Source organism: Oncorhynchus gorbuscha, linkage group LG16 (assembly GCF_021184085.1).
Source record: "Oncorhynchus gorbuscha isolate QuinsamMale2020 ecotype Even-year linkage group LG16, OgorEven_v1.0, whole genome shotgun sequence".
NCBI classification, from domain to species: Eukaryota; Metazoa; Chordata; class Actinopteri; order Salmoniformes; family Salmonidae; genus Oncorhynchus; species Oncorhynchus gorbuscha.
In genome coordinates, this window is record NC_060188.1 from 98,583,319 (window position 1) to 98,610,344 (window position 27,026).

General features: G+C 47.5%; 1 protein-coding gene across 1 annotated transcript in view; it reads right to left on the bottom strand.

Moving 5' to 3' along the window:
- LOC124000170 (ciliary neurotrophic factor receptor subunit alpha-like) overlaps positions 1-27,026 on the bottom strand; it is a 558,871-nt gene that overhangs the window by 92,325 nt on the left and 439,520 nt on the right. Inside the window, exon 4 of the mRNA XM_046306361.1 lies at positions 3,888-4,005. Coding sequence (XP_046162317.1) covers positions 3,888-4,005 — 118 coding nt within the window. The remainder of the gene's footprint in view (positions 1-3,887; positions 4,006-27,026) is intronic.

Sequence of the window (27,026 nt, forward strand, 5' to 3'; positions counted from 1 at the left end):
TGTTCTTGTTACTTACAACCTCATGCTAATCCCATTAGCCTACGTTAGCTCAACAGTCCAGTGGATGGGGACACCGATCCCGACGAAGATTTAATAACGATCAGGGTGTGAATGATGGTCCATGGAGAGTTACCATTTCAGACAACAACAGGGTTCAGAGGGACTAGTGGTTCTGTAAATTATTATGCAAATGAGATATATTGGCTGTACAACATTAATGAGGTTGCTAGGAGACCACTTGCTGGGGACAGAGAGGAAATATGGTTTCCTTTCCCTCTCCTTCCCTGATCCCCCACACCAGACACTGCATTGAAGGCAATAGGGTGGAGTGAGAGTAGAGAGAGAGCTGAGAGAGAAAGAAGAAGAGAGAATGAGAGAGATTGATTGACAGAGCTACCCTGTGCTCTTAGATACCTCTGAGAGAGAGGGAAGGAGACTGAGCGAGAGAAAAACTGAGAAAGAGAGAGAGAGAAGGAGAGATCGAGAGATAGAGCGAGGGAAAGATACTGAGAGAGAGAGAAGAACAGAGGATGTGACAGAGATACCCAGTGTGTCCTCAGTGAGTCCTCTGAGGCATGGTGAAGTGGCCTCTTAGCCCCAGCACTCAGACAGACAGACATACAGGCAGACCTCTCTCTAGACTCCTATCTCTCTGTGAGAGACAGACAGACCTCTCTCTGTGAGAGACAGACAGACCTCTCTCTAGACTCTCCCCTCTCTGTGAGAGACAGACAGACATACCTCTCTCTAGACTCTCCCCTCTCTGTGAGAGACAGACAGACATACCTCTCTCTAGACTCTCCCCTCTCTGTGAGAGACAGACAGACCTTTCTCTAGACTCTCCCCTCTCTGTGAGAGACAGACAGACATACCTCTCTCTAGACTCCTATCTCTCTGTGAGAGACAGACAGACCTCTCTCTAGACTCTCCCCTCTCTGTGAGAGACAGACAGACATACCTCTCTCTAGACTCTCCCCTCTCTGTGAGAGACAGACAGACCTTTCTCTAGACTCTCCCCTCTCTGTGAGAGACAGAGAGACATACCTCTCTCTAGACTCTTATCTCTCTGTGAGAGACAGAGAGACATACCTCTCTCTAGACTCTCCCCTCTCTGTGAGAGACAGACAGACAGACCTCTCTCTAGACTCTTCCCTCTCTGTGAAAGACAGACAGAGACAGACATAACTCTCTACACTCTCCTAATCAGTCTCTCTCTCTCTCTCTCTCTCTCCTCTCTCTCTCTCTCTCTCTCTCTCTCTCTCCCTCTCTCTCTCTCTGTCACTCCCTCTCTCTCTCTCTCTCTCTGTCACTCCCTCTCTCTCTCTCTCTCTCTGTCACTCCCTCTCTCTCTCTCTCTCTCTGTCACTCTCTCTCTCTCTCTCTCTCTCTCTCTCTCTCTCTCTCTCCCTCTCTCTCTCTCTCTCTCTCTCTCTCTCTCTCTCTCTCTCTCTCTCTCTCTCTCTCTCTCTCTCTCTCTCTCTCTCTCTCTCTCTCTCTCTCTCTCTCTCTCTCTCTCTCTCTCTCTCTCTCTCTCTCTCTCTCTCTCTCTCTCCCTCTCTCTCTCTGTCACTCCTCTCTCTCTCCTCTCTCTCTCTCTCTCTCTCTCTCTCTCTCTCTCTCTCTCTCTCTCTCTCTCTCTCTTTCTCTCTCTCTCTGTCACTCTCTCTCTCTCACTCTCTCTCTCTCTCTCTCTCTCTCTCTCTCTCTCTCGTGAACGAGATAATAGACAAAAGTGAAATAAACAATACAAATGAACAGCAACATTACACTCGCAAAAGTTCCAAAATAATAAAGTCGTATCAAATGTCATATCTGTGTGCAGTGTTGTAATGGTGTGCAAATAGTACAAAAGGGAAAATAAATAAACATACATTTGGGTTGTATTTGAAATGGTGTTTGTTCTTCACTGGTTGCCCTTTTCATTTTGATAATTAGTCGGAATCAACCTAATTATTTTCTGCATGCATTATTTGGTGTTTTACTTAGTACACTGAGGATATTCTGCATGCAATTTCTGGTAGTCTTTAATAGTTGATTCTAAGACCTCTCTCTCTTATCTATGTATCACCTGTGCATGCAGGTTCTGGTAGTCTTTAATAGTTGATTCTAAGACCTCTCTCTCTTATCTATGTATCACCTGACACAGAGACAGAATAAAAGGTTCAGGTTTACAGCTCCACATCTCTTTCTCTATCTATCACTCTCTCCCTTCTCTCTCTCCCTTCTCTCTCTCTCCGTATCTCTCTCTCCGTATCTTTCTCTCTCTAAGGACTCATTTCCTTAGAGATGACCCACCTGACATAGAGACACAGAGAGACACAGAGACAGAGTCACAGAGACACAAAGAAACACAGTGAGACAGAGACACTGTCACTCCCTGGCCATAGAGAGGCTTTTTATACCTGGAGGGGGAGTTGGACCCGGTCACTGATCCGGTCACTGAAGACCCGGTCACTAAAGCCCGAGAGGCAGCCCCAAAACATTTTTTGGGGGCGGAACACGGGGAGTGTGGCGGAGTCAGGTTGGAGACCTGTACCTGCTCCCCGTACTTACCGGTGCGAGCAGGTGACAAGTCAGGCGCCGTGCTATGGGGTGATGCGCACTGTGTCTCGGCCTAGTATTCACAGGCCGATGTGCTCGGTGCCAGCGTCCCGCATTTGCCGGGTGGAAAATGGCATCCAGCCAGAATGGAGGGAGCAGCTATGCAGTCAAGACCGCCAGTGCGCTTCCACGGCCCTGTGTATCCTGTGCCTCGACCAAGGAAGAGGCCACCAGTATGTCTCCCCAGCCTGGTGAGTCCTGTGCCTGCTTCCAGAACCAAGTCTCCCTCCTGTCCGGAGCTGCCAGAGCCGCCCTCCTGTCCGGAGCTGCCAGAGCCTCCCTCCTGTCCGGGATTGCCAGAGCCTCCCTCCTGTCCGGAGTTGCCAGAGCCGCCCGTCAGTCCGGAGCTGCCAGAGCCGCCCGTCAGTCCGGAGGCGCCAGTGCCGCCCTTCACTCCGGAGCCGCCAGAGTCGCCCTTCACTCCGGAGCCGCCAAAGTCGCACTTCACTCCGGAGCCGCCAAAGTCGCCCTTCACTCCGGAGCTGCCAGAAACACAGCCCCTCAGTCTAGATGCGCCCCTCAGTCCAGATGCGCCCCTCAGTCCAGAGGCACCCCTCAGTCCAGATGCGCCCCTCAGTCCAGATGCACCCCTCAGTCCAGAGGCGCCCCTCAGTCCAGATGCGCCCCTCAGTCCAGAGGCGCCCCTCAGTCCAGATGCACCCCTCATTCCAGAGGCGCCCCTCAGTCCAGATGCACCCCTCAGTCCAGAGGCGCCCTTCTATCCTTTTTTCTATGTTTTGTATTTCTTTGTTTTTGGCCGGGTATGGTTCTCAATCAGGGACAGCTGTCTGTCGTTGTCTCTGATTGAGAACCATACTTAGGTAGCCTTTTCTCACCTGTATTTTGTGGGTAATTCTTTTTCCGTGTGTGTGTGTGTGTGTGTGTGTGTGTGTGTGTGTGTGTGTGTGTGTGTGTGTGTGTGTGTGTGTGTGTGTGTGTGTGTGTGTGTGTGTGTGTGTGTGTGTGTGTGTGTGTGTGTGTGTGTGTGTGTGTGTGTGTGTGTGTGTGTGTGTGTGCACCTCGGTTACGTCACGTTCTTTGCTGTTTACCTGGTTGTTTCGGTTTCACTTTCATTAAAAGATGTGGAACTACATGCACGCTGCGTCTTGGTTGATTTATGGCAGGGAGTTTGAGGATAGCGAACGTGACAGACACACAGAGACAGAGGCACAGCGAAACAGACATAGACTCACGAAGACAGAGAGACACAGAAAGAGAGAGACACGGAGGCAGAGACACACAGAGACAGAGAGAAAATAAAATAAATAAAAGGTTTTGCTTCTTACTGGACGTTGACATCGAAGTCTGTGGGTATGGAGGTGGGGTGCTGAAGGTGCCAGCTACAGTAGAAGCCTTTAGGGTAGGTGTTGGAGCGACACATCACCGTGGGTTCCCTAGGGGAAGCTGGAGAGACAGGCACAACAGAAGATGGGATGGTGAGTTTCTTTCATTCTTTGTCAGGTGAGAAAATACAGAGAGAGAATGGAGACATAGGGAGAGAGAAAAAGAGCAGGAGAGAGAGAGAAGAGAGAGGGACAATAAGATAGGTCAGTAGGTAGGTAGGGAGGTAGGTCGGTAGGTAGGTCGGTATGTAGGTAGGGAGGTAGGTAGGTAGATAGGTAGGTAGGGAGGGAGGGAGGGAGGGAGGTAGGTAGGTAGGTAGGTAGGTAGGTAGGTAGGTAGGTAGGTAGGTAGGTAGGTAGGTAGGTAGGTAGGTAGGTAGGTAGGTAGGTAGGTAGGTAGGTAGGTAGGTAGGTAGGTAGGTAGGTAGGTAGGTAGGGAGGTAGGGAGGGAGGGAGGGAGGTATGAAGATGGAAGGGAAAATAACAACACCACAGGACAGCGACACCCCAGCACCACATCATCCCAGCATCCCAGCACCACATCAACTCAGCACCACATCATCCCAGCACCCCAGCACCACATCATCCCAGCACCCCAGCACCACATCACCCCAGCACCCCAGCACCATATCATCCCAGCACCCCATTACCCCAGCACCCCATCATCCCAGCATCCCAGCACCACATCAACTCAGCACCACCTCACCCCATCACCACAGGACCACATCACCACATCACCCCAGCACCATATCATCCCAGCACCCCATTACCCCAGAACCGCATCATCCCAGCATCCCAGCACCACATCAACTCAGCACCACATCACCCCATCACCACAGGACCACATCACCACATCACCCCAGCACCACATCACCCCAGCACCACATCACCCCAGCACCACATCACCACAGGACCACATCACCACATCACCACAGGACCACATCACCACAGGACCACATCACCACAGGACCACATCACCACATCACCACAGGACCACATCACCACAGGACCACATCACCACAGGACCACATCACCACAGGACCACATCACCACAGGACCACATCACCACAGGATCACATCACCACATCACCACAGGACCACATCACCACATCACCCCAGGACCACAGGACCACAGGACCACATCACCACAGGACCACATCACCACAGGACCACATCACCACATCACCACAGGACCACATCTCCACATCACCCCAGGACCACATCACCACATCACCCCAGGACCACATCACCACAGGACCACATCACCACATCACCACAGGACCACAGGACCACATCACCACATCACCACATCACCACAGGACCACATCACCACATCACCCCAGGACCACATCACCACATCACCACAGGATCACAGGACCACATCACCACATCACCACAGGACCACATCACCACATCACCACAGGACCACATCACCACAGGACCACATCACCACATCACCCCAGGACCACATCACCACATCACCACAGGACCACATCACCACAGGACCACATCACCACAGGACCACATCACCACAGGACCACATCACCACATCACCACAGGACCACATCACCACAGGACCACATCACCACAGGACCACATCACCACAGGACCACATCACCACATCACCACAGGACCACATCACCACAGGACCACATCACCACATCACCACAGGACCACATCACCACAGGACCACATCACCACAGGACCACATCACCACAGGACCACATCACCACATCACCACAGGACCACATCACCACAGGACCACATCACCACAGCACCACATCACCACATCACCACAGGACCACATCACCACAGGACCACATCACCACATCACCACAGGACCACATCACCACAGGACCACATCACCACAGGACCACATCACCACAGGACCACATCACCACAGGACCACATCACCACAGGACCACATCACCACAGGACCACATCACCACATCACCACAGGACCACATCACCACAGCACCACATCACCACATCACCACAGGACCACATCACCACAGGACCACATCACCACATCACCACAGGACCACATCACCACAGGACCACATCATCACATCACCACATCACCACAGGACCACATCACCACAGGACCACATCACCACAGGACCACATCACCACATCACCACATCACCACAGGACCACATCACCACAGGACCACATCACCACATCACCATAGCACCACATCACCACATCACCACAGGACCACATCACCACAGCACCACATCACCACATCACCACAGGACCACATCACCACAGGACCTCATCACCACAGGACCACATCACCACATCACCACAGGACCACATCACCACAGCACCACATCACCACATCACCACAGGACCACATCACCACAGGACCACATCACCACATCACCACAGGACCACATCACCACAGGACCACATCACCACAGGACCACATCACCACAGCACCACATCACCACATCACCACAGGACCACATCACCACAGGACCACATCACCACATCACCACAGGACCACATCACCACAGGACCACATCACCACAGCACCACATCACCACATCACCACAGGACCATATCACCACAGCACCACATCACCACAGCACCACATCACCACATCACCACAGGACCACATCACCACATCACCACATCACCACATCACCACAGGACCACATCACCACAGGACCACATCACCACATCACCACATCACCACATCACCACATCACCACAGCACCACATCACCACAGCACCACATCACCACATCACCACAGGACCACATAACCACAGGACCACATCACCACATCACCACAGGACCACATCACCACAGGACCACATCACCACAGGACCACATCACCACAGGACCACATCACCACAGGACCACATCACCACAGCACCACATCACCACATCACCACATCACCACAGCACCACATCACCACATCACCACAGGACCACAGGACCACATCACCACAGGACCACATCACCACAGGACCACATCACCACAGCACCACAGGACCACATCACCACATCACCACAGCACCACATCACCACATCACCACAGCACCACATCACCACAGGACCACATCACCACAGCACCACATCACCACATCACCACAGCACCACATCACCACATCACCACAGCACCACATCACCACATCACCACATCACCACATCACCACAGGACCACAGGATTTGGATTTCATATAACGGACATACACAAAATAGTCCTGGTGAAGTGAAATAAAAAAAGGACTTCAAAAAGTGGTGAGTGCATGTGTATTCACCCCCTTTACTATGAAGCCCCTTCAGAAGTCACAAAATTAGTTAAATAAAGTCCACCTGTGGGCAATCTAAGTGTCACATGATCTGTCACATGATCTCAGCATATATACACCTGTTCTGAGTCTGCAACACCACCAAGCAAGCGACACCATGAAGACCAAGGAGCTCTTCAAACAGGTCAGGGACAAAGTTGTGGAGAAGTACAGAACAGGGTTGGGTTATAAAAACATATATGGAGGAGCATCACCAAGCAAGCGGCACCATGAAGACGAATGAGCTCTCCAAACGGGTCAGGGACAAGTTGTGGAGAAGTACAGAACAGGGTTGGGTTATAAAAACATATATGAAACTTTGAACATCCCTCGGAGCACCATTAAATCGATTATTAAAAAATGGAAAGAATATGGCATCACAACAAACCTGCCAAGAGAGGGCCACCCACCAAAACTCACGGACCAGGCAAGGAGGGCATTAATCAGAGAGGCAACAGAAACCAATGATAACCCTGAAGGAGCTGCAAAGCTCCACAGCCGAGATTGGAGTATCTGTCCATAAAACCACGTTAAGCCGTACACTCCACAGAGCTGGGCTTTACGGAAGAGTGACGAGAAAAAAATACATATTTTATAGAAAAAAAACATTTGGTGTTTGCCAAAAGGCATGTGGGAGACTCCCTTAACATATGGAAGAAGCTACTCCAGTCAGATGAGATCAAAATAGAGCTATATGGCCATCAAGGAAAACACTATGTCTGGCACAAACCCAACACCTCTCATCACCCCAAGAATACCATGGTGGTAGCAGCATTATGCGGTGGGGATGTTTTTCATTGGCAGGGACTGGGAAAATGGTTAGAATGGAAGGCGCTAAATACTGTGAAATTCTTGAGGGAAACCTGCATCAGTCTTCCAGAGATTTGCGAAAGGGACGAAGGTTCACCTTCCAGCAGAACAATGACCCTAAGCATAGTTCTAAAGCAACACTTGAGTGGTTTAATTAAGGGAAGCATTTAAATGTATTGGAATGGCCTTGTCAAAGTGCAGACCTCAATCCAATTGAGAATCTGTGGTATGACTTAAAGATTGCTGTACACCAGCAGAACCTATCCAACTTGAAGGAGCTGGATAAGTTTTGCCTTGAAGAATGGGCAAACATCCCAGTGGCTAGATGTGCCAAGCTTATAGATACATACCCCAAGAGACTTGCAGCTGTAATTACTGCAAAAGTTGGCTATTACCTCTACTGTATTAAGCTTCCTATACCACTACATCTACTGTATTAAGGCTCTACATCTGTTCTCTATTAGACCTTAGTGCTGCTTTTGATACCATCAACCTCTGGCAGTCTCTAAGGGGGTGCCACAGGGTTCAATTCTCAGGCTGTCTCTTTTCTCTGTATATATCAACTATGTTGCTCTTGCTGGATTCTCTGATCCACCTCTACGCAGACGACACCATTCTGTATACTTCTGGCCCTTCTTTGGACACTGTGTTAACTAACCTCCAAACGAGCTTCAATGCCATACAACACTCCTTCCGTGGCCTCCAACTGTTCTTAAACGTGAGTAAAACCAAATGCATGCTTTTCAACCGTTTGCTGCCCGCAACCCTGCCCGCCCGACCAGCATCACTACTCTGTACGGTTCTGACTGAATATGTGGACAACTACAAATACCTAAGTGTCTAGCTAGACTGTAAACTCTCCTTCCAGACTCATATTAAACATCTCCAATCCAAAATGTAATCTAGAATTGCCTTCCTACTTTGCAACAAAGCCTCCTTCACTCACACCACTAAACTTACCCTAGTAAAACCGACCTGTACGCTCTAGTCAGCTGGCCCTCGCAACATATTCGTCGCCAGACCCACTGGCTTCAGGTCATCTCTAAGTCTATGCTAGGTAAATCTCCTCCTTATCTCAGTTCACTATTCACGATGGCAACACCCACCCGTAACACACGTTCCAGCAGGTATTGCTCACTGATCATCCCCAAAGCCAACGCCTCCTTTGGCCGCCTTTCCTTCCAGTTCTCTGCTTCCAATGACTGGAACGTATTGCAAAAATCACTGGAGCTGGAGACTTACATTTCCCTCACTAACTTTAAACATCAGCTATCTGATCAGCTAACCGATCGCTGCAGCTGTACATAGTCCATCTGTAAATAGCCCAACCAACAACCAATCTACCTACCTCATCCCCATATTGTTATGTACTTTTCTGCTCTTTTGCACACCAGCATCTCTACTTCCACACCATCATTTGCTCATCTATCACTCCAGTGTTAATATGCTAAATTGTAATGATTTTGCTACTATGGACTATTTCTTGCCTTACCTCCTCTCGCCATTTGCACTCACTGTATATAGACTTAATATTATTTTTCTATTGTATTATTGACTGTATGTTTGTTTATTACATTTGTAACTCTGTGTTGCTGTTGGTGTCGCATGCTTTGCGTTATCTTGGCCAGGTCTCAGTAGTAAACGAACACTTTTTCTCAACTAGCTTACCTGGTTAAATAAAGGTGACATTAAAAATTAAAGTAATCGAACAGAACTTTATTTTGGAGAGATTTTTTGGAAACCCAAATTGGTCTACACAGACTGGCCTGGTTTAGATCTTATATGTCGGAAAGATATCAGTTTATCTCTGTGGATGGTTTGTCCAAATTAACTGTAAATGTCAGTGTTCCTCAAGGTTCCGTTTTAGGACCACTATTGTTTTCACTATAAATTTTACTTCTTGGTAATTTGGTAATTTGGAAACATGATGTTAACTTTCACTGCTGTTCAGATGACACACAGCTGTACATTTCGATGAAACATGGCGAAGCCCCAAAATTGCCCTCGCTAGAAGCCTGTGTTTCAGACATAAGGAAGTGGATGGCTGCAAATGTTCTACTTTTCAACTTGGACAAAACTGAGATGCTTGTTCTAGGTCCCAAGAAACAGAGAGATCTTCTGTTGAATCGGACAATTCATCTTAATGGTTGTACAGTCGTCTCAAATAAAATTGTGAAGGACCTCTGCGTTACTCTGGACCCTGATCTCTCTTTTGACGAACATATCAAGACTGTTCAAGGACAGCTTTTTTTCATTGCAAAAATCAGGAACTTTCTGTCCAAAAATGATGCAGAAAAATGAATCCATGCTTTTGTCACTTCTAGGTTAGACTACTGCAGTGCTCTACTTTCTGGCTACCCAGATAAAGCTCTAAATAAACTTCAGTTAGTGCTAAATACGGCTGCTAGAATCTTGACTAGAACCCCAAAATGTGATCATATTACTCCAGTGCTAGCCTCTCTACACTGGCTTCCTGTCAAAGCAAGGGCTGATTTCAAGGTTTTACTGCTAACCGACAAAGCATTACATGGGCTTGCTCCTACCTATCTCTCTGATTTGGTCCTGTCGTACATACCTACACGTACACTACGGTCACAAGGCACAGGCCTCCTAATTGTCCCTAGAATTTCTAAGCAAACAGCTGGAGGCAGGGCTTTCTCCTATAAAGCTCCATTTATATGGAATGGTCTGCCTACCCATGTGAGAGAAGGTCTCAACCTTTAAGTCTTTATTGAAGACTCATCTCTTCAGTAGGTGTAGTCTATGAGTGTAGTCTGGCCCAGGGGTGTGAAGGTGAACGGAAAGGCACTGGAGCAACGAACTGCCCTTGCTGTCTCTGCCTGGCCGGTTCCCCTCTCGCCTCTGGGATTATCTGCCTCTAATCCTATGACAGGGGCTGAGTCATTGGCTTGCTGGTGCTCTTCCATGCCGTCCCTAGGAGAGGTGCGTCACCTGAGTGGGTTGAGTCACTGACGGGATCTTCCTGTCCGGGTTGGCGCTCCCTCTTTGGGCTGTGCCGTGGCGGAGATCTTTGTGGGCTATACTCGGCCTTGTCTCTGGATGGTAAATTGGTGGTTGAAAATATCCCTCTCATGGTGTGGGGGCTGTGCTTTGGCAAAGTGGTTGGGGTTATGTCCTGCCTGTTTGGCCCTGTCCAGGGGTATCGTCGTATGGGGCCACGGTGTCCTCCGACCCCTCCTGTCTCAGCCTCCAGTATTTATGCTGCAGTAGTTTGTGTCAGGGAGCTAGGGTCAGTCTGTTATATCTTGAGTATTTATCCTGTCTTATCCGGTGTCCTGTGTGAATTTAAGTATGCTCTCTCGAATTCTTTCTTTCTTTCTCTCTCTATTTATTAATTTCTCTCTCTCGGAGGACCTGAGCCCTAGGGCCATGCCTCAGGACTACCTGGCATGATGACTCCTTGCTGTCCCCAGTCCACCTGGTCGTGCTGCTGCTCCAGTTTCAACTGTTCTGCCTGCGGCTATGGAACCCTGACCTGTTCACCGGACGTGCTACCTGTCCCAGACCTGCTGGTTTCTACTCTCTTGAGACAGCAGGAGCGGTAGAGATACTCTGAATGATTGGCTATGAAAAGCCAACTGACATTTACTCCTGAGGTGCTGACCTGTTGAACCCTCGACAACCACTGTGATTATTATTATTTGGCCCTGCTGGTCATCTATGAACATTTGAACATCTTGGCCATGTTCTGTTATAATCTCCACCAGGCACAGCCTGAAGAGGACTGACCACAACTCATAGCCTGGTTCATCTCTAGGTTCATTCCTAGGTTTTTGCCTTTCTAGGGAGTTTCCATAGCCACCGTGCTTCTACAACTGCATTGCTTGCTGTTTGGGGTTTTAGGCTGGGTTTCTGTACAGCACTTTGTGACATCAGCTGATGTAAGAAGGGCTTTATAAATACATTTGATTGATTAAGCTGCCCGCTCTCCAGGACATCTATAGCACCCTTTGTCAAAGGAAGGCCAAGAAGATCATCAAGGACCTCACTGTAAGAAAATGCCTGCCCACTCCCCTTCCACTCTCCCTCTACTCTCCTCAACTCCTCCCCCACTACCCATCCACTCTCCTCCACTCTCCTCCACTCCCCATCCACTCCCCTCCCCTCCACTTAACTTCCCCTCCACTCCCTCCTCCACTCTCCTCAACCTCCCCTCCACTCCCTCCTCCACTCTCCTCTCCTCCAGTCCATCTCCACTCTCCTCTCCTCCACTCACCCTCCACTCTCCTTTCCTCAACTCTCTTCTCCTCCACTCCCCCTTCACTCCCTCCTCCACTCTCCTCTCCTCCACTCCCCCTCCACTCTCCTCTCCTCCACTCCCCCTCCAATCCCTCCTCCACTCCCCCTCCACACTCCTCTCCCTCTCCACTCCTCCACTCCCCTCCACCCTCCTCCACTCTCCCTCCTCCACTCTCCTCAACTCCCCTCCACTCTCCTCCACTCTCCCCTCCAATCCCTCCTCCACTCCCCCTCCACTCCCCTCCTCCATTCCCCTCCTCCACTCCCCCTCCAACCTCCTTCCACTTTACTCCCTCTCCTCCACTCCCTCTCCGCTCCTCCACTCTCCTCTCCCCTCCACTCTCCTCCACTCCCCCTCCCGTCTCAATCCACCCCCTAACAACATTCTGACAGTCCATTCCCCATCTCAGTCAATCAGATTCTAAACACAGCTGCCAGTATTACTTTTTCTCCAGAGAATAACTACAGATCATACCACCCTGAAGTTCCACCCTCCCGATCATACCACCCAAGTTCCAACATTCTGATCAGTACCACCCTTGAAGTTCCACCCATCAGATCATACCACCCCAGAAGTTCCACCCAGAGAATAACTACAGATCATACCACCCTGAAGTTCCACCCATCAGATCATACCACCCTGAAGTTCCACCCATCAGATCATACCACCCTGAAGTTCCACCCATCAGATCATACCACCCTGAAGTTCCACCCATCAGATCATACCACCCTGAAGTTCCACCCATCAGATCATACCACCCTGAAGTTCCACCCATCAGATCATACCACCCTGAAGTTCCACCCATCTCAATCTCACTCATTGAACCAACACTCCAATTGAGGGCATCTCAATATAATCAGCTTCTATAAACTCAATTGCCTGCTTCACTAATGTCTAAGTACTCAGATAAGTCAGGATTTATTGGCATCAATCAATCTAACTTCACAAATTCCACAACACTTAAAAGTTGAAGAACATTGAATAACTTTATTGATTTCTGGAAACGTTACGCTACAGACTGACCACATCAGAGGGGAAAGGGGAAGTGGAAAACATTGTTGTGAATGAATGGGAATTGTGTTGTTTCTGTGTAGTGATTTATTCTGAGCAGCAGGTCCCATTCATTAGTCATATAGAGGCAGATCAATAGGTCCATTAAGCTGTGTTCTTTGAACAGAGCAGGAGCAATGGGATGACATCACTACTCACTCCACAGAGGCTGTGTACTTGTTAACAGTGTCTTTGTTGTAATGTCATGCCTACTGATGTATACTGTACCTCATTGTAAAGGGACTGGGATTATAGGATGCAATGTGTGTGTGTTGAGGGGGGCCATGGAGCATAATTCTACATTCATATCATTGTGTAACATTGCCAGCACTCTGTATAACATTCCCACCACTTTGTATAAGATGCCCACCACTCTGTGTAACATTCCCACCACTCTGGGTAACATTCCCACCACTTTGTGTAACATTCCCACCACTCTGTATAACATTCCCATCACTCTGTGTAACATTCCCACCACTCTGTATAACATTCCCACCACTCTGTAACATTCCCACCACTCTGTATAACATTCCCACCACTCTGTGTAACATTCCCACCACTCTGTGTAACATTCCCACCACTCTGTGTAACATTCCCACCACTCTGTAACATTCCCACTCTGTGTAACATTCCCACCACTCTGTAACATTCTCTGTAACATTCCCAACAACATTCCCACCACTCTGTAACATTCCCACCACTCTGGGTAACCACCACTCTGTGTAACATTCCCACCACTCTGTAACATTCCCACCACTCTGTAACATTCCCACCACTCTGTGTAACATTCCCACCACTCTGTAACATTCTCTGTGTAACATTCCCACCACTTTGTAACATTCCCACCACTCTGTGTAACATTCCCACCACTCTGTGTAACATTCCCACCACCACTTCCCACCACTGTGTAACATTCCCACCAACATTCTGTGTAACATTCCCACCACTTCCCACCACTGTGTAACATTCCCACCACTTTGTGTAACTTTGTAACATTCCCACCACTCTGTAACATTCCCACCACTCTGTGTAACATTCCCACCACTCTGTGTAACATTCCCACCACTCTGTGTAACATTCCCACCACTCTGTAACATTCCCACCACTCTGTAACATTCCCACCACTCTGTAACATTCCCACCACTCTGTAACATTCCCACCACTCTGTAACATTCCCACCACTCTGTAACATTCCCACCACTCTGTAACATTCCCAACATTCCCACCACTCTGTAACATTCCTATCACGCTTCCTGTCCTCTGGGAGGCATTCCTCCTCTAAGCTTCACCGCAGGGGAACTTCCTATAGCTCTGAACGAGGGCAAGAGAGGCCTCACTCTGCCAATCAGAAAGCACGACAGAGCAAACTTTCAGCCATGAACTCCACGGTATACTCTCCATAGTAAGTAAGCTGTGTCTGAGCCAGAACGGCCCGTAGGGCACTAGTCTATCTCCTGTTGTACCAGGACACCCTCTGGACAGGACACTAGTCTATCTCCTGTTGTACCAGGACACCCCCTGGACAGGGCACTAGTCTATCTCCTGTTTATGTAGAGAGACAGCTTGATGTACAGGGCACTAGTCTATCTCCTGTTTCTGTAGAGAGACAGCTTGATGTACAGGACACTAGGCTATCTCCTGTTTCTGTAGAGAGACAGCTTGATGTACAGGACACTAGTCTATCTCCTGTTTCTGTAGAGAGACAGCTTGATGTACAGGACACTAGTCTATCTCCTGTTTCTGTAGAGAGACAGCTTGATGTACAGGACAGGACACTAGTCTATCTCCTGTTTCTGTAGAGAGACAGCTTGATGTACAGGACACTAGTCTATCTCCTGTTTCTGTAGAGAGACAGCTTGATGTACAGGACACTAGTCTATCTCCTGTTTCTGTAGAGAGACAGCTTGATGTACAGGACACCCCCTGGACAGGACACTAGTCTATCTCCTGTTTCTGTAGAGAGACAGCTTGATGTACAGGACACCCCCTGGACAGGACACTAGTCTAGCTCCTGTTTCTGTAGAGAGACAGCTTGATGTACAGGACACCCCCTGGACAGGACACTAGTCTAGCTCCTGTTTCTGTAGAGAGACAGCTTGATGTACAGGACACCCCCTGGACAGGACACTAGTCTATCTCCTGTTTCTGTAGAGAGACAGCTTGATGTACAGGACACCCCCTGGACAGGACACTAGTCTGTCTCCTGTTTCTGTAGTGAGACAGCTTGATGTACAGGACACCCCTGGACAGGACACTAGTCTAGCTCCTGTTTCTGTAGAGAGACAGCTTGATGTACAGGACACCCCCTGGACAGGACACTAGTCTATCTCCTGTTTCTGTAGAGAGACAGCTTGATGTACAGGACACCCCTGGACAGGACACTAGTCTAGCTCCTGTTTCTGTAGAGAGACAGCTTGATGTACAGGACACCCCCTGGACAGGACACTAGTCTATCTCCAGTTTCTGTAGAGAGACAGCTTGATGTACAGGACACCCCCTAGACAGGACACTAGTCTATCTCCTGTTTCTGTAGAGACAGCTTGATGTACAGGACACCCCCTGGACAGGACACTAGTCTATCTCCTGTTTCTGTAGAGAGACAGCTTGATGTACAGGACACAGCATACTGGTCCGGACAAAAGTCTACATATCATCCATCACCAGTATCTCCAGACCAGCACAACACACGGCCCAGGGAACCACAGATAATAGACAAACCCCAAAAAGACAAATTCAAACCACCCAAAGACACACATTCGAACCACCCCAAAGACACACATTCTAACCACCCACATTCAAACCACCCAAAGACACACATTCTAACCGCCCAAAGACACACATTCTAACCACCCCAAAGACACACATTCTAACCACCCACATTCAAACCACCCAAAGACACACATTCTAACCACCCAAAGACACACATTCTAACCACCCCAAAGACACACATTCTAACCACCCCAAAGACAGACATTCTAACCACCCAAAGACACACATTCTAACCACCCCAAAGACACATTCAAACCACCCCAAAGACAGACATTCTAACCACCCCAAAGACAGACATTCTAACCACCCCAAAGACACACATTCAAACCACCCCAAAGACAGACATTCTAACCACCCCAAAGACACACATTCTAACCACCCCAAAGACACATATTCTAACCACCCAAAGACACACATTCTAACCACCTCAAAGACACATTCTAACCACCCCAAAGACACACATTCTAACCATCCCAAAGACAGACATTCTAACCACCCCAAAGACAGACATTCTAACCACCCACATTCTAACCACCCCAAAGACAGACATTCTAACCACCCCAAAGACATACATTCAAACCACTCCATAGACACACATTCTAACCACCCCAAAGACACACATTCGAACCACCCCAAAGACACACATTCTAACCACCCACATTCAAACCACCCAAAGACACACATTCTAACCACCCAAAGACACACATTCTAACCACCCAAAGACACACATTCTAACCACCCCAAAGACAGACATTCTAACCACCCCAAAGACACACATTCAAACCACCCCAAAGACACACATTCTAACCACCCAAAGACACACATTCTAACCACCCCAAAGAGAGACATTCTAACCACCCCAAAGACACACATTCAAACCACCCCAAAGACAGACATTCTAACCACCCAAAGACACACATTCTAACCACCCACATTCAAACCACCCAAAGACACACATTCTAACCACCCAAAGACACACATTCTAACCACCCCAAAGACAGACATTCTAACCACCCCAAAGACACACATTCTAACCACCCCAAAGACACACATTCAAACCACCCCAAAGACAGACATTCTAACCACCCCAAAGACACACATTCAAACCACCCAAAGACAGACATTCTAACCACTCCAAAGACACACATTCTAACCACCCCAAAGACACACATTCTAACCACCACAAAGACACACATTCAAACCACCCAAAGACAGACATTCTAACCACCCCAAAGACAGACATTCTAACCACCCCAAAGACAGACATTCTAACCACCCCAAAGACAGACATTCTAACCACCCACATTCTAACCACCCCAAAGACAGACATTCTAACCACCCAAAAGAAACACATTCAAACCACCCCAAAGACACACATTCTAACCACCCCAAAGATACATTCAAACCACCCAAAGACACACATTCTAACCACCCAAAGACACACATTCTAACCACCCCAAAGACACACATTCTAACCACCCCAAAGACAGACATTCTAACCACCCCAAAGACACACATTCTAACCACCCCAAAGACAGACATTCTAACCACCCCAAAGACAGACATTCTAACCACCCCAAAGACAGACATTCTAACCACCCAGATTCTAAACACCCCAAAGACAGACATTCTAACCACCCCAAAGACACACATTCAAACCACCCCAAAGACACACATTCAAACCACCCCAAAGACACACATTCTAACCACCCCAAAGACACACATTCTAACCACCCCAAAGACACACATTCAAACCACCCAAAGACACACATTCTAACCACCCCAAAGACACACAGTCTAACCACCCCAAAGACACACATTCTAACCACCCAAAGACACACATTCTAACCACCCCAAAGACACACATTCTAACCACCCCAAAGACACACATTCTAACCACCCACATTCAAACCACCCAAAGACACACATTCTAACCACCCAAAGACACACATTCTAACCACCCCAAAGACAGACATTCTAACCACCCCAAAGACACACATTCAAACCACCCCAAAGACAGACATTCTAACCACCCCAAAGACACACATTCTAACCACCCAAAGACACACATTATAACCAGCCCAAAGAGAGACATTCTAACCACCCCAAAGACACACATTCAAACCACCCCAAAGACAGACATTCTAACCACCCAAAGACACACATTCTAACCACCCACATTCAATCCACCCAAAGACACACATTCTAACCACCCAAAGACACACATTCTAACCACCCCAAAGACAGACATTCTAACCACCCCAAAGACACACATTCTAACCACCCCAAAGACACACATTCAAACCACCCCAAAGACAGACATTCTAACCACCCCAAAGACAGACCTTCTAACCACCCCAAAGACACACATTCAAACCACCCCAAAGACAGACATTCTAACCACTCCAAAGACACACATTCTAACCACCCCAAAGACACACATTCTAACCACCACAAAGACACACATTCAAACCACCCAAAGACACACATTCTAACCACCCCAAAGAGACACATTCAAACCACCCCAAAGACAGACATTCTAACCACCCCAAAGACAGACATTCTAACCACCCACATTCTAACCACCCCAAAGACAGACATTCTAACCACCCCAAAGACACACATTCAAACCACCCCAAAGACACACATTCTAACCACCCCAAAGACACATTCAAACCACCCAAAGACACACATTCTAACCACCCAAAGACACACATTCTAACCACCCCAAAGACACACATTCTAACCACCCCAAAGACACACATTCTAACCACCCCAAAGACAGACATTCTAACCACCCCAAAGACAAACATTCTAACCACCCCAAAGACAGACATTCTAACCACCCCAAAGACACACATTCAAACCACCCCAAAGACAGACATTCTAACCACACCAAAGACACACATTCTAACCACCCCAAAGACACACATTCTAACCACCCCAAAGACACACATTCTAACCACCCCAAAGACACACATTCTAACCACCTCAAAGACACATTCTAACCACTCCAAAGACACACATTCTAACCATCCCAAAGACAGACATTCTAACCACCCCAAAGACAGACATTCTAACCACCCCAAAGACAGACATTCTAACCACCCACATTCTAAACACCCCAAAGACAGACATTCTAACCACCCCAAAGACACACATTCAAACCACCCCAAAGACACACATTCAAACCACCCCAAAGACACACATTCTAACCACCCCAAAGACACACATTCAAACCACTCAAAGACACACATTCTAACCACCCCAAAGACACACAGTCTAAAAACCCCAAAGACACACATTCTAACCACCCAAAGACACACATTCTAACCACCCCAAAGACACACATTCTAACCACCCCAAAGACACACATTCTAACCACCCACATTCAAACCACCCAAAGACACACATTCTAACCACCCAAAGACACACATTCTAACCACCCCAAAGACAGACATTCTAACCACCCCAAAGACACACATTCAAACCACCCCAAAGACAGACATTCTAACCACCCCAAAGACACACATTCTAACCACCCAAAGACACACATTATAACCAGCCCAAAGAGAGACATTCTAACCACCCCAAAGACACACATTCAAACCACCCCAAAGACAGACATTCTAACCACCCAAAGACACACATTCTAACCACCCACATTCAATCCACCCAAAGACACACATTCTAACCACCCAAAGACACACATTCTAACCACCCCAAAGACAGACATTCTAACCACCCCAAAGACACACATTCTAACCACCCCAAAGACACACATTCAAACCACCCCAAAGACAGAGACATTCTAACCACCCCAAAGACAGACCTTCTAACCACCCCAAAGACACACATTCAAACCACCCCAAAGACAGACATTCTAACCACTCCAAAGACACACATTCTAACCACCCCAAAGACACACATTCTAACCACCACAAAGACACACATTCAAACCACCCAAAGACACACATTCTAACCACCCCAAAGAGACACATTCAAACCACCCCAAAGACAGACATTCTAACCACCCCAAAGACAGACATTCTAACCACCCCAAATACACACATTCAAACCACCCCAAAGACAGACATTCTAACCACACCAAAGACACACATTCTAACCACCCCAAAGACACACATTCTAACCACCCCAAAGACACACATTCTAACCACCCCAAAGACACACATTCTAACCACCCCAAAGACACACATTCTAACCACCTCAAAGACAGACATTCTAACCACCCCAAAGACACACATTCTAACCATCCCAAAGACACACATTCTAACCACCACAAAGACACACATTCAAACCACCCAAAGACACACATTCTAACCACCCCAAAGAGACACATTCAAACCACCCCAAAGACAGACATTCTAACCACCCCAAAGACAGACATTCTAACCACCCCAAAGACACACATTCAAACCACCCCAAAGACAGACATTCTAACCACACCAAAGACACACATTCTAACCACCCCAAAGACACACATTCTAACCACCCCAAAGACACACATTCTAACCACCCCAAAGACACACATTCTAACCACCCCAAAGACACACATTCTAACCACCTCAAAGACAGACATTCTAACCACCCCAAAGACACACATTCTAACCATCCCAAAGACAGACATTCTAACCACCCCAAAGACAGACATTCTAACCACCCCAAAGACAGACATTCTAACCACCCCAAAGACACACATTCAAACCACCCCAAAGACACACATTCTAACCACCCCAAAGACACACATTCAAACCACCCAAAGACACACATTCTAACCACCCAAAGACACACATTCTAACCACCCCAAAGACACATTCTAACCACCCCAAAGACACATTCTAACCACCCCAAAGACACACATTCAAACCACCCAAAGAGACACATTCTAACCACCCCAAAGACAGACATTCTAACCACCCACATTCTAACCACCCCAAAGACAAATTCTAACCACCCCAAAGACACACATTCTAACCACCCCAAAGACACACATTCAAACCACCCAAAGACACACATTCTAACCACCCTAAGACAGACATTCTAACCACCCCAAAGACAGACATTCTAACCACCCACATTCTAACCACCCCAAAGACAGACATTCTAACCACCCCAAAGACACACATTCAAACCACCCCAAAGACACACATTCTAACCACCCCAAAGACACATTCAAACCACCCAAAGACACACATTCTAACCACCCAAAGACACACATTCTAACCACCCCAAAGACACACATTCTAACCACCCCAAAGACACACATTCTAACCACCCCAAAGACAGACATTCTAACCACCCCAAAGACAGACATTCTAACCACCCCAAAGACAGACATTCTAACCACCCCAAAGACAGACATTCTAACCACCCCAAAGACAGACATTCTAACCACCCCAAAGACACACATTCAAACCACCCCAAAGACAGACATTCTAACCACACCAAAGACACACATTCTAACCACCCCAAAGACACACATTCTAACCACCCCAAAGACACACATTCTAACCACCCCAAAGACACACATTCTAACCACCCCAAAGACACACATTCTAACCACCTCAAAGACACATTCTAACCACCCCAAAGACACACATTCTAACCATCCCAAAGACAGACATTCTAACCACCCCAAAGACAGACATTCTAACCACCCCAAAGACAGACATTCTAACCACCCCAAAGACAGACATTCTAACCACCCACATTCTAAACACCCCAAAGACAGACATTCTAACCACCCCAAAGACACACATTCAAACCACCCCAAAGACACACATTCAAACCACCCAAAGACACACATTCTAACCACCCAAAGACACACATTCTAACCACCCCAAAGACACATTCTAACCACCCCAAAGACACATTCTAACCACCCCAAAGACACACATTCAAACCACCCAAAGACACACATTCTAACCACCCCAAAGACAGACATTCTAACCACCCACATTCTAACCACCCCAAAGACAGACATTCTAACCACCCCAAAGACACACATTCTAACCACCCCAAAGACACACATTCAAACCACCCAAAGACACACATTCTAACCACACAAAGACACACATTCTAACCACCCCAAAGACACACGTTCTAACCACCCCAAAGACACATTCTAACCACCCCAAAGACACATTCTAACCACCCCAAAGACACACATTCAAACCACCCAAAGACAGACATTCTAACCACCCCAAAGACAGACATTCTAACCACCCACATTCTAACCACCCCAAAGACAGACATTCTAACCACCCCAAAGACACACATTCAAACCACCCCAAAGACACACATTCTAACCACCCCAAAGACACATTCAAACCACCCAAAGACACACATTCTAACCACCCAAAGACACACATTCTAACCACCCCAAAGACACACATTCTAACCACCCCAAAGACACACATTCTAACCACCCCAAAGACAGACATTCTAACCACCCCAAAGACAGACATTCTAACCACCCCAAAGACAGACATTCTAACCACCCCAAAGACAGACATTCTAACCACCCAGATTCTAAACACCCCAAAGACAGACATTCTAACCACCCCAAAGACACACATTCAAACCACCCCAAAGACACACATTCTAACCACCCCAAAGACACACATTCAAACCACCCAAAGACACACATTCTAACCACCCAAAGACACACATTCTAACCACCCCAAAGACACATTCTAACCACCCCAAAGACACATTCTAACCACCCCAAAGACACACATTAAAACCACCCAACGACACACATTCTAACCACCCCAAAGTCACACATTCTAACCACCCCAAAGACACACATTCTAACCACCCACATTCTAACCACCCCAAAGGCACAAATTCAAAGCATCCCAAAGACAGACATTCTAACCACCCCAAAGACAGACAGTCTAACGACCCCAAAGACATACATTCTAACCACACCAAAGACACACATTCTAACCACCCCAAAGACAGACATTCTAACCACCCCAAAGACAGACAGTCTAACCACCCCAAAGACAGACAGTCTAACCACCCCAAAGACAGACATTCTAACCACCCCAAAGACACACATTCTAACCACCCCAAAGACAGACATTCTAACCACCCCAAAGACAGACATTCTTACCAACCCAAAGACACACATTCTAACCACCCAAAGACACACATTCTATCCACCCACATTCTAACCACCCCAAAGACACACATTCTAACCACCCCAAAGACAGACATTCTAACCACCCCAAAGACAGACAGTCTAACCACCCCAAAGACAGACATTCTAACCACCCCAAAGACACACATTCTAACCACCCCAAAGACAGACATTCTAACCACCCCAAAGACACACATTCTAACCACCCCAAAGACAGACATTCTAACCACCCCAAAGACAGACATTCTAACCACCCCAAAGACAGACATTCTAACCACCCCAAAGACAGACATTCTAACCGCCCCAAAGACACACATTCTAACCACCCAAAGACAGACACTCTAACCACCCCAAAGACAGACACTCTAACCACCCCAAAGACACAGATTCTAACCACCCCAAAGACACACATTCTAACCACCCCAAAGACACACATTCTAACCACCCCAAAGACAGACATTCTAACCACCCCAAAGACACACATTCTAACCACCCCAAAGACAGACATTCTAACCACCCCAAAGACAGACATTCTAACCAACCCAAAGACACACATTCTAACCACCCAAAGACACACATTCTATCCACCCACATTCTAACCACCCCAAAGACACACATTCTAACCACCCCAAAGACAGACATTCTAACCACCCCAAAGACAGACAGTCTAACCACCCCAAAGACAGACATTCTAACCACCCCAAAGACACACATTCTAACCACCCCAAAGACAGACATTCTAACCACCCCAAAGACACACATTCTAACCACCCCAAAGACAGACATTCTAACCACCCCAAAGACAGACATTCTAACCACCCCAAAGACAGACATTCTAACCACCCCAAAGACAGACATTCTAACCGCCCCAAAGACACACATTCTAACCACCCCAAAGACAGACATTCTAACCACCCCAAAGACAGACATTCTAACCACCCCAAAGACAGACATTCTAACCACCCCAAAGACACACATTCTAACCACCCCAAAGACACACATTCTAACCACCCCAAAGACACACATTCTAACCACCCCAAAGACACACATTCTAACCACCTCAAAGACAGACATTCTAACCACCCCAAAGACACACATTCTAACCATCCCAAAGACAGACATTCTAACCACCCCAAAGACAGACATTCTAACCACCCCAAAGACAGACATTCTAACCACCCCAAAGACACACATTCAAACCACCCCAAAGACACACATTCTAACCACCCCAAAGACACACATTCAAACCACCCAAAGACACACATTCTAACCACCCAAAGACACACATTCTAACCACCCCAAAGACACATTCTAACCACCCCAAAGACACATTCTAACCACCCCAAAGACACACATTCAAACCACCCAAAGAGACACATTCTAACCACCCCAAAGACAGACATTCTAACCACCCCAAAGACACACATTCTAACCACCCCAAAGACACACATTCAAACCACCCAAAGACACACATTCTAACCACCCTAAGACAGACATTCTAACCACCCCAAAGACAGACATTCTAACCACCCACATTCTAACCACCCCAAAGACAGACATTCTAACCACCCCAAAGACACACATTCAAACCACCCCAAAGACACACATTCTAACCACCCCAAAGACACATTCAAACCACCCAAAGACACACATTCTAACCACCCAAAGACACACATTCTAACCACCCCAAAGACACACATTCTAACCACCCCAAAGACACACATTCTAACCACCCCAAAGACAGACATTCTAACCACCCCAAAGACAGACACTCTAACCACCCCAAAGACACAGATTCTAACCACCCCAAAGACACACATTCTAACCACCCCAAAGACACACATTCAAACCACCCCAAAGACAGACATTCTAACCACACCAAAGACACACATTCTAACCACCCCAAAGACACACATTCTAACCACCCCAAAGACACACATTCTAACCACCCCAAAGACACACATTCTAACCACCCCAAAGACACACATTCTAACCACCTCAAAGACACATTCAAACCACCCAAAGACACACATTCTAACCACCCAAAGACACACATTCTAACCACCCCAAAGACAGACATTCTAACCACCCCAAAGACACACATTCTAACCACCCCAAAGACAGACACCAAAGACACACATTCTAACCACCCAAAGACACACATTCTAACCACCCCAAAGACACACAGTCTAACCACCCCAAAGACACACATTTTAACCACCCAAAGACACACATTCTAACCACCCTAAAGACACACATTCTAACCACCCCAAAGACACACATTCTAACCACCCACATTCAAACCACCCAAAGACACACATTCTAACCACCCAAAGACACACATTCTAACCACCCCAAAGACAGACATTCAAACCACCCCAAAGAGAGACATTCTAACCACCCCAAAGACACACATTCAAACCACCCCAAAGACAGACATTCTAACCACCCAAAGACACACATTCTAACCACCCACATTCAAACCACCCAAAGACACACATTCTAACCACCCAAAGACACACATTCTAACCACCCCAAAGACAGACATTCTAACCACCCCAAAGACACACATTCTAACCACCCCAGACACACATTCAAACCACCCCAAAGACAGACATTCTAACCACCCCAAAGACAGACCTTCTAACCACCCCAAAGACACACATTCAAACCACCCCAAAGACACACATTCAAACCACCCCAAAGACAGACATTCTAACCACCCCAAAGACAGACATTCTAACCACCCCAAAGACACACATTCAAACCACACCAAAGACAGACATTCTAACCACACCAAAGACACACATTCTAACCACCCCAAAGACACACATTCTAACCACCCCAAAGACACACATTCTAACCACCCCAAAGACACATATTCTAACCACCCCAAAGACACACATTCTAACCACCCCAAAGACACACATTCTAACCACCCCAAAGACACACATTCTAACCACCTCAAAGACACATTCTAACCACCCCAAAGACACACATTCTAACCACCCCAAAGACAGACATTCTAACCACCCCAAAGACAGACATTCTAACCACCCCAAAGACAGACATTCTAACCACCCACATTCTAAACACCCCAAAGACAGACATTCTAACCACCCCAAAGACACACATTCAAACCACCCCAAAGACACACATTCTAACCACCCCAAAGACACACATTCAAACCACCCAAAGACACACATTCTAACCACCCAAAGACACACATTCTAACCACCCCAAAGACACATTCTAACCACCCCAAAGACACATTCTAACCACCCCAAAGACACACATCCAAACCACCCAAAGACACACATTCTAACCACCCCAAAGACAGACATTCTAACCACCCCAAAGACAGACATTCTAACCACCCCAAAGACAGACATTCTAACCACCCAGATTCTAAACACCCCAAAGACAGACATTCTAACCACCCCAAAGACAGACATTCTAACCACCCACATTCTAACCACCCCAAAGACAGACACTCTAACCACCCCAAAGACACAGATTCTAACCACCCCAAAGACACACATTCTAACCACCCCAAAGACACACATTCTAACCACCCCAAAGACAGACATTCTAACCACCCCAAAGACAGACATTCTAACCGCCCCAAAGACACACATTCTAACCACCCCAAAGACAGACATTCTAACCACCCCAAAGACAGACATTCTAACCACCCCAAAGACAGACATTCTAACCACCCACA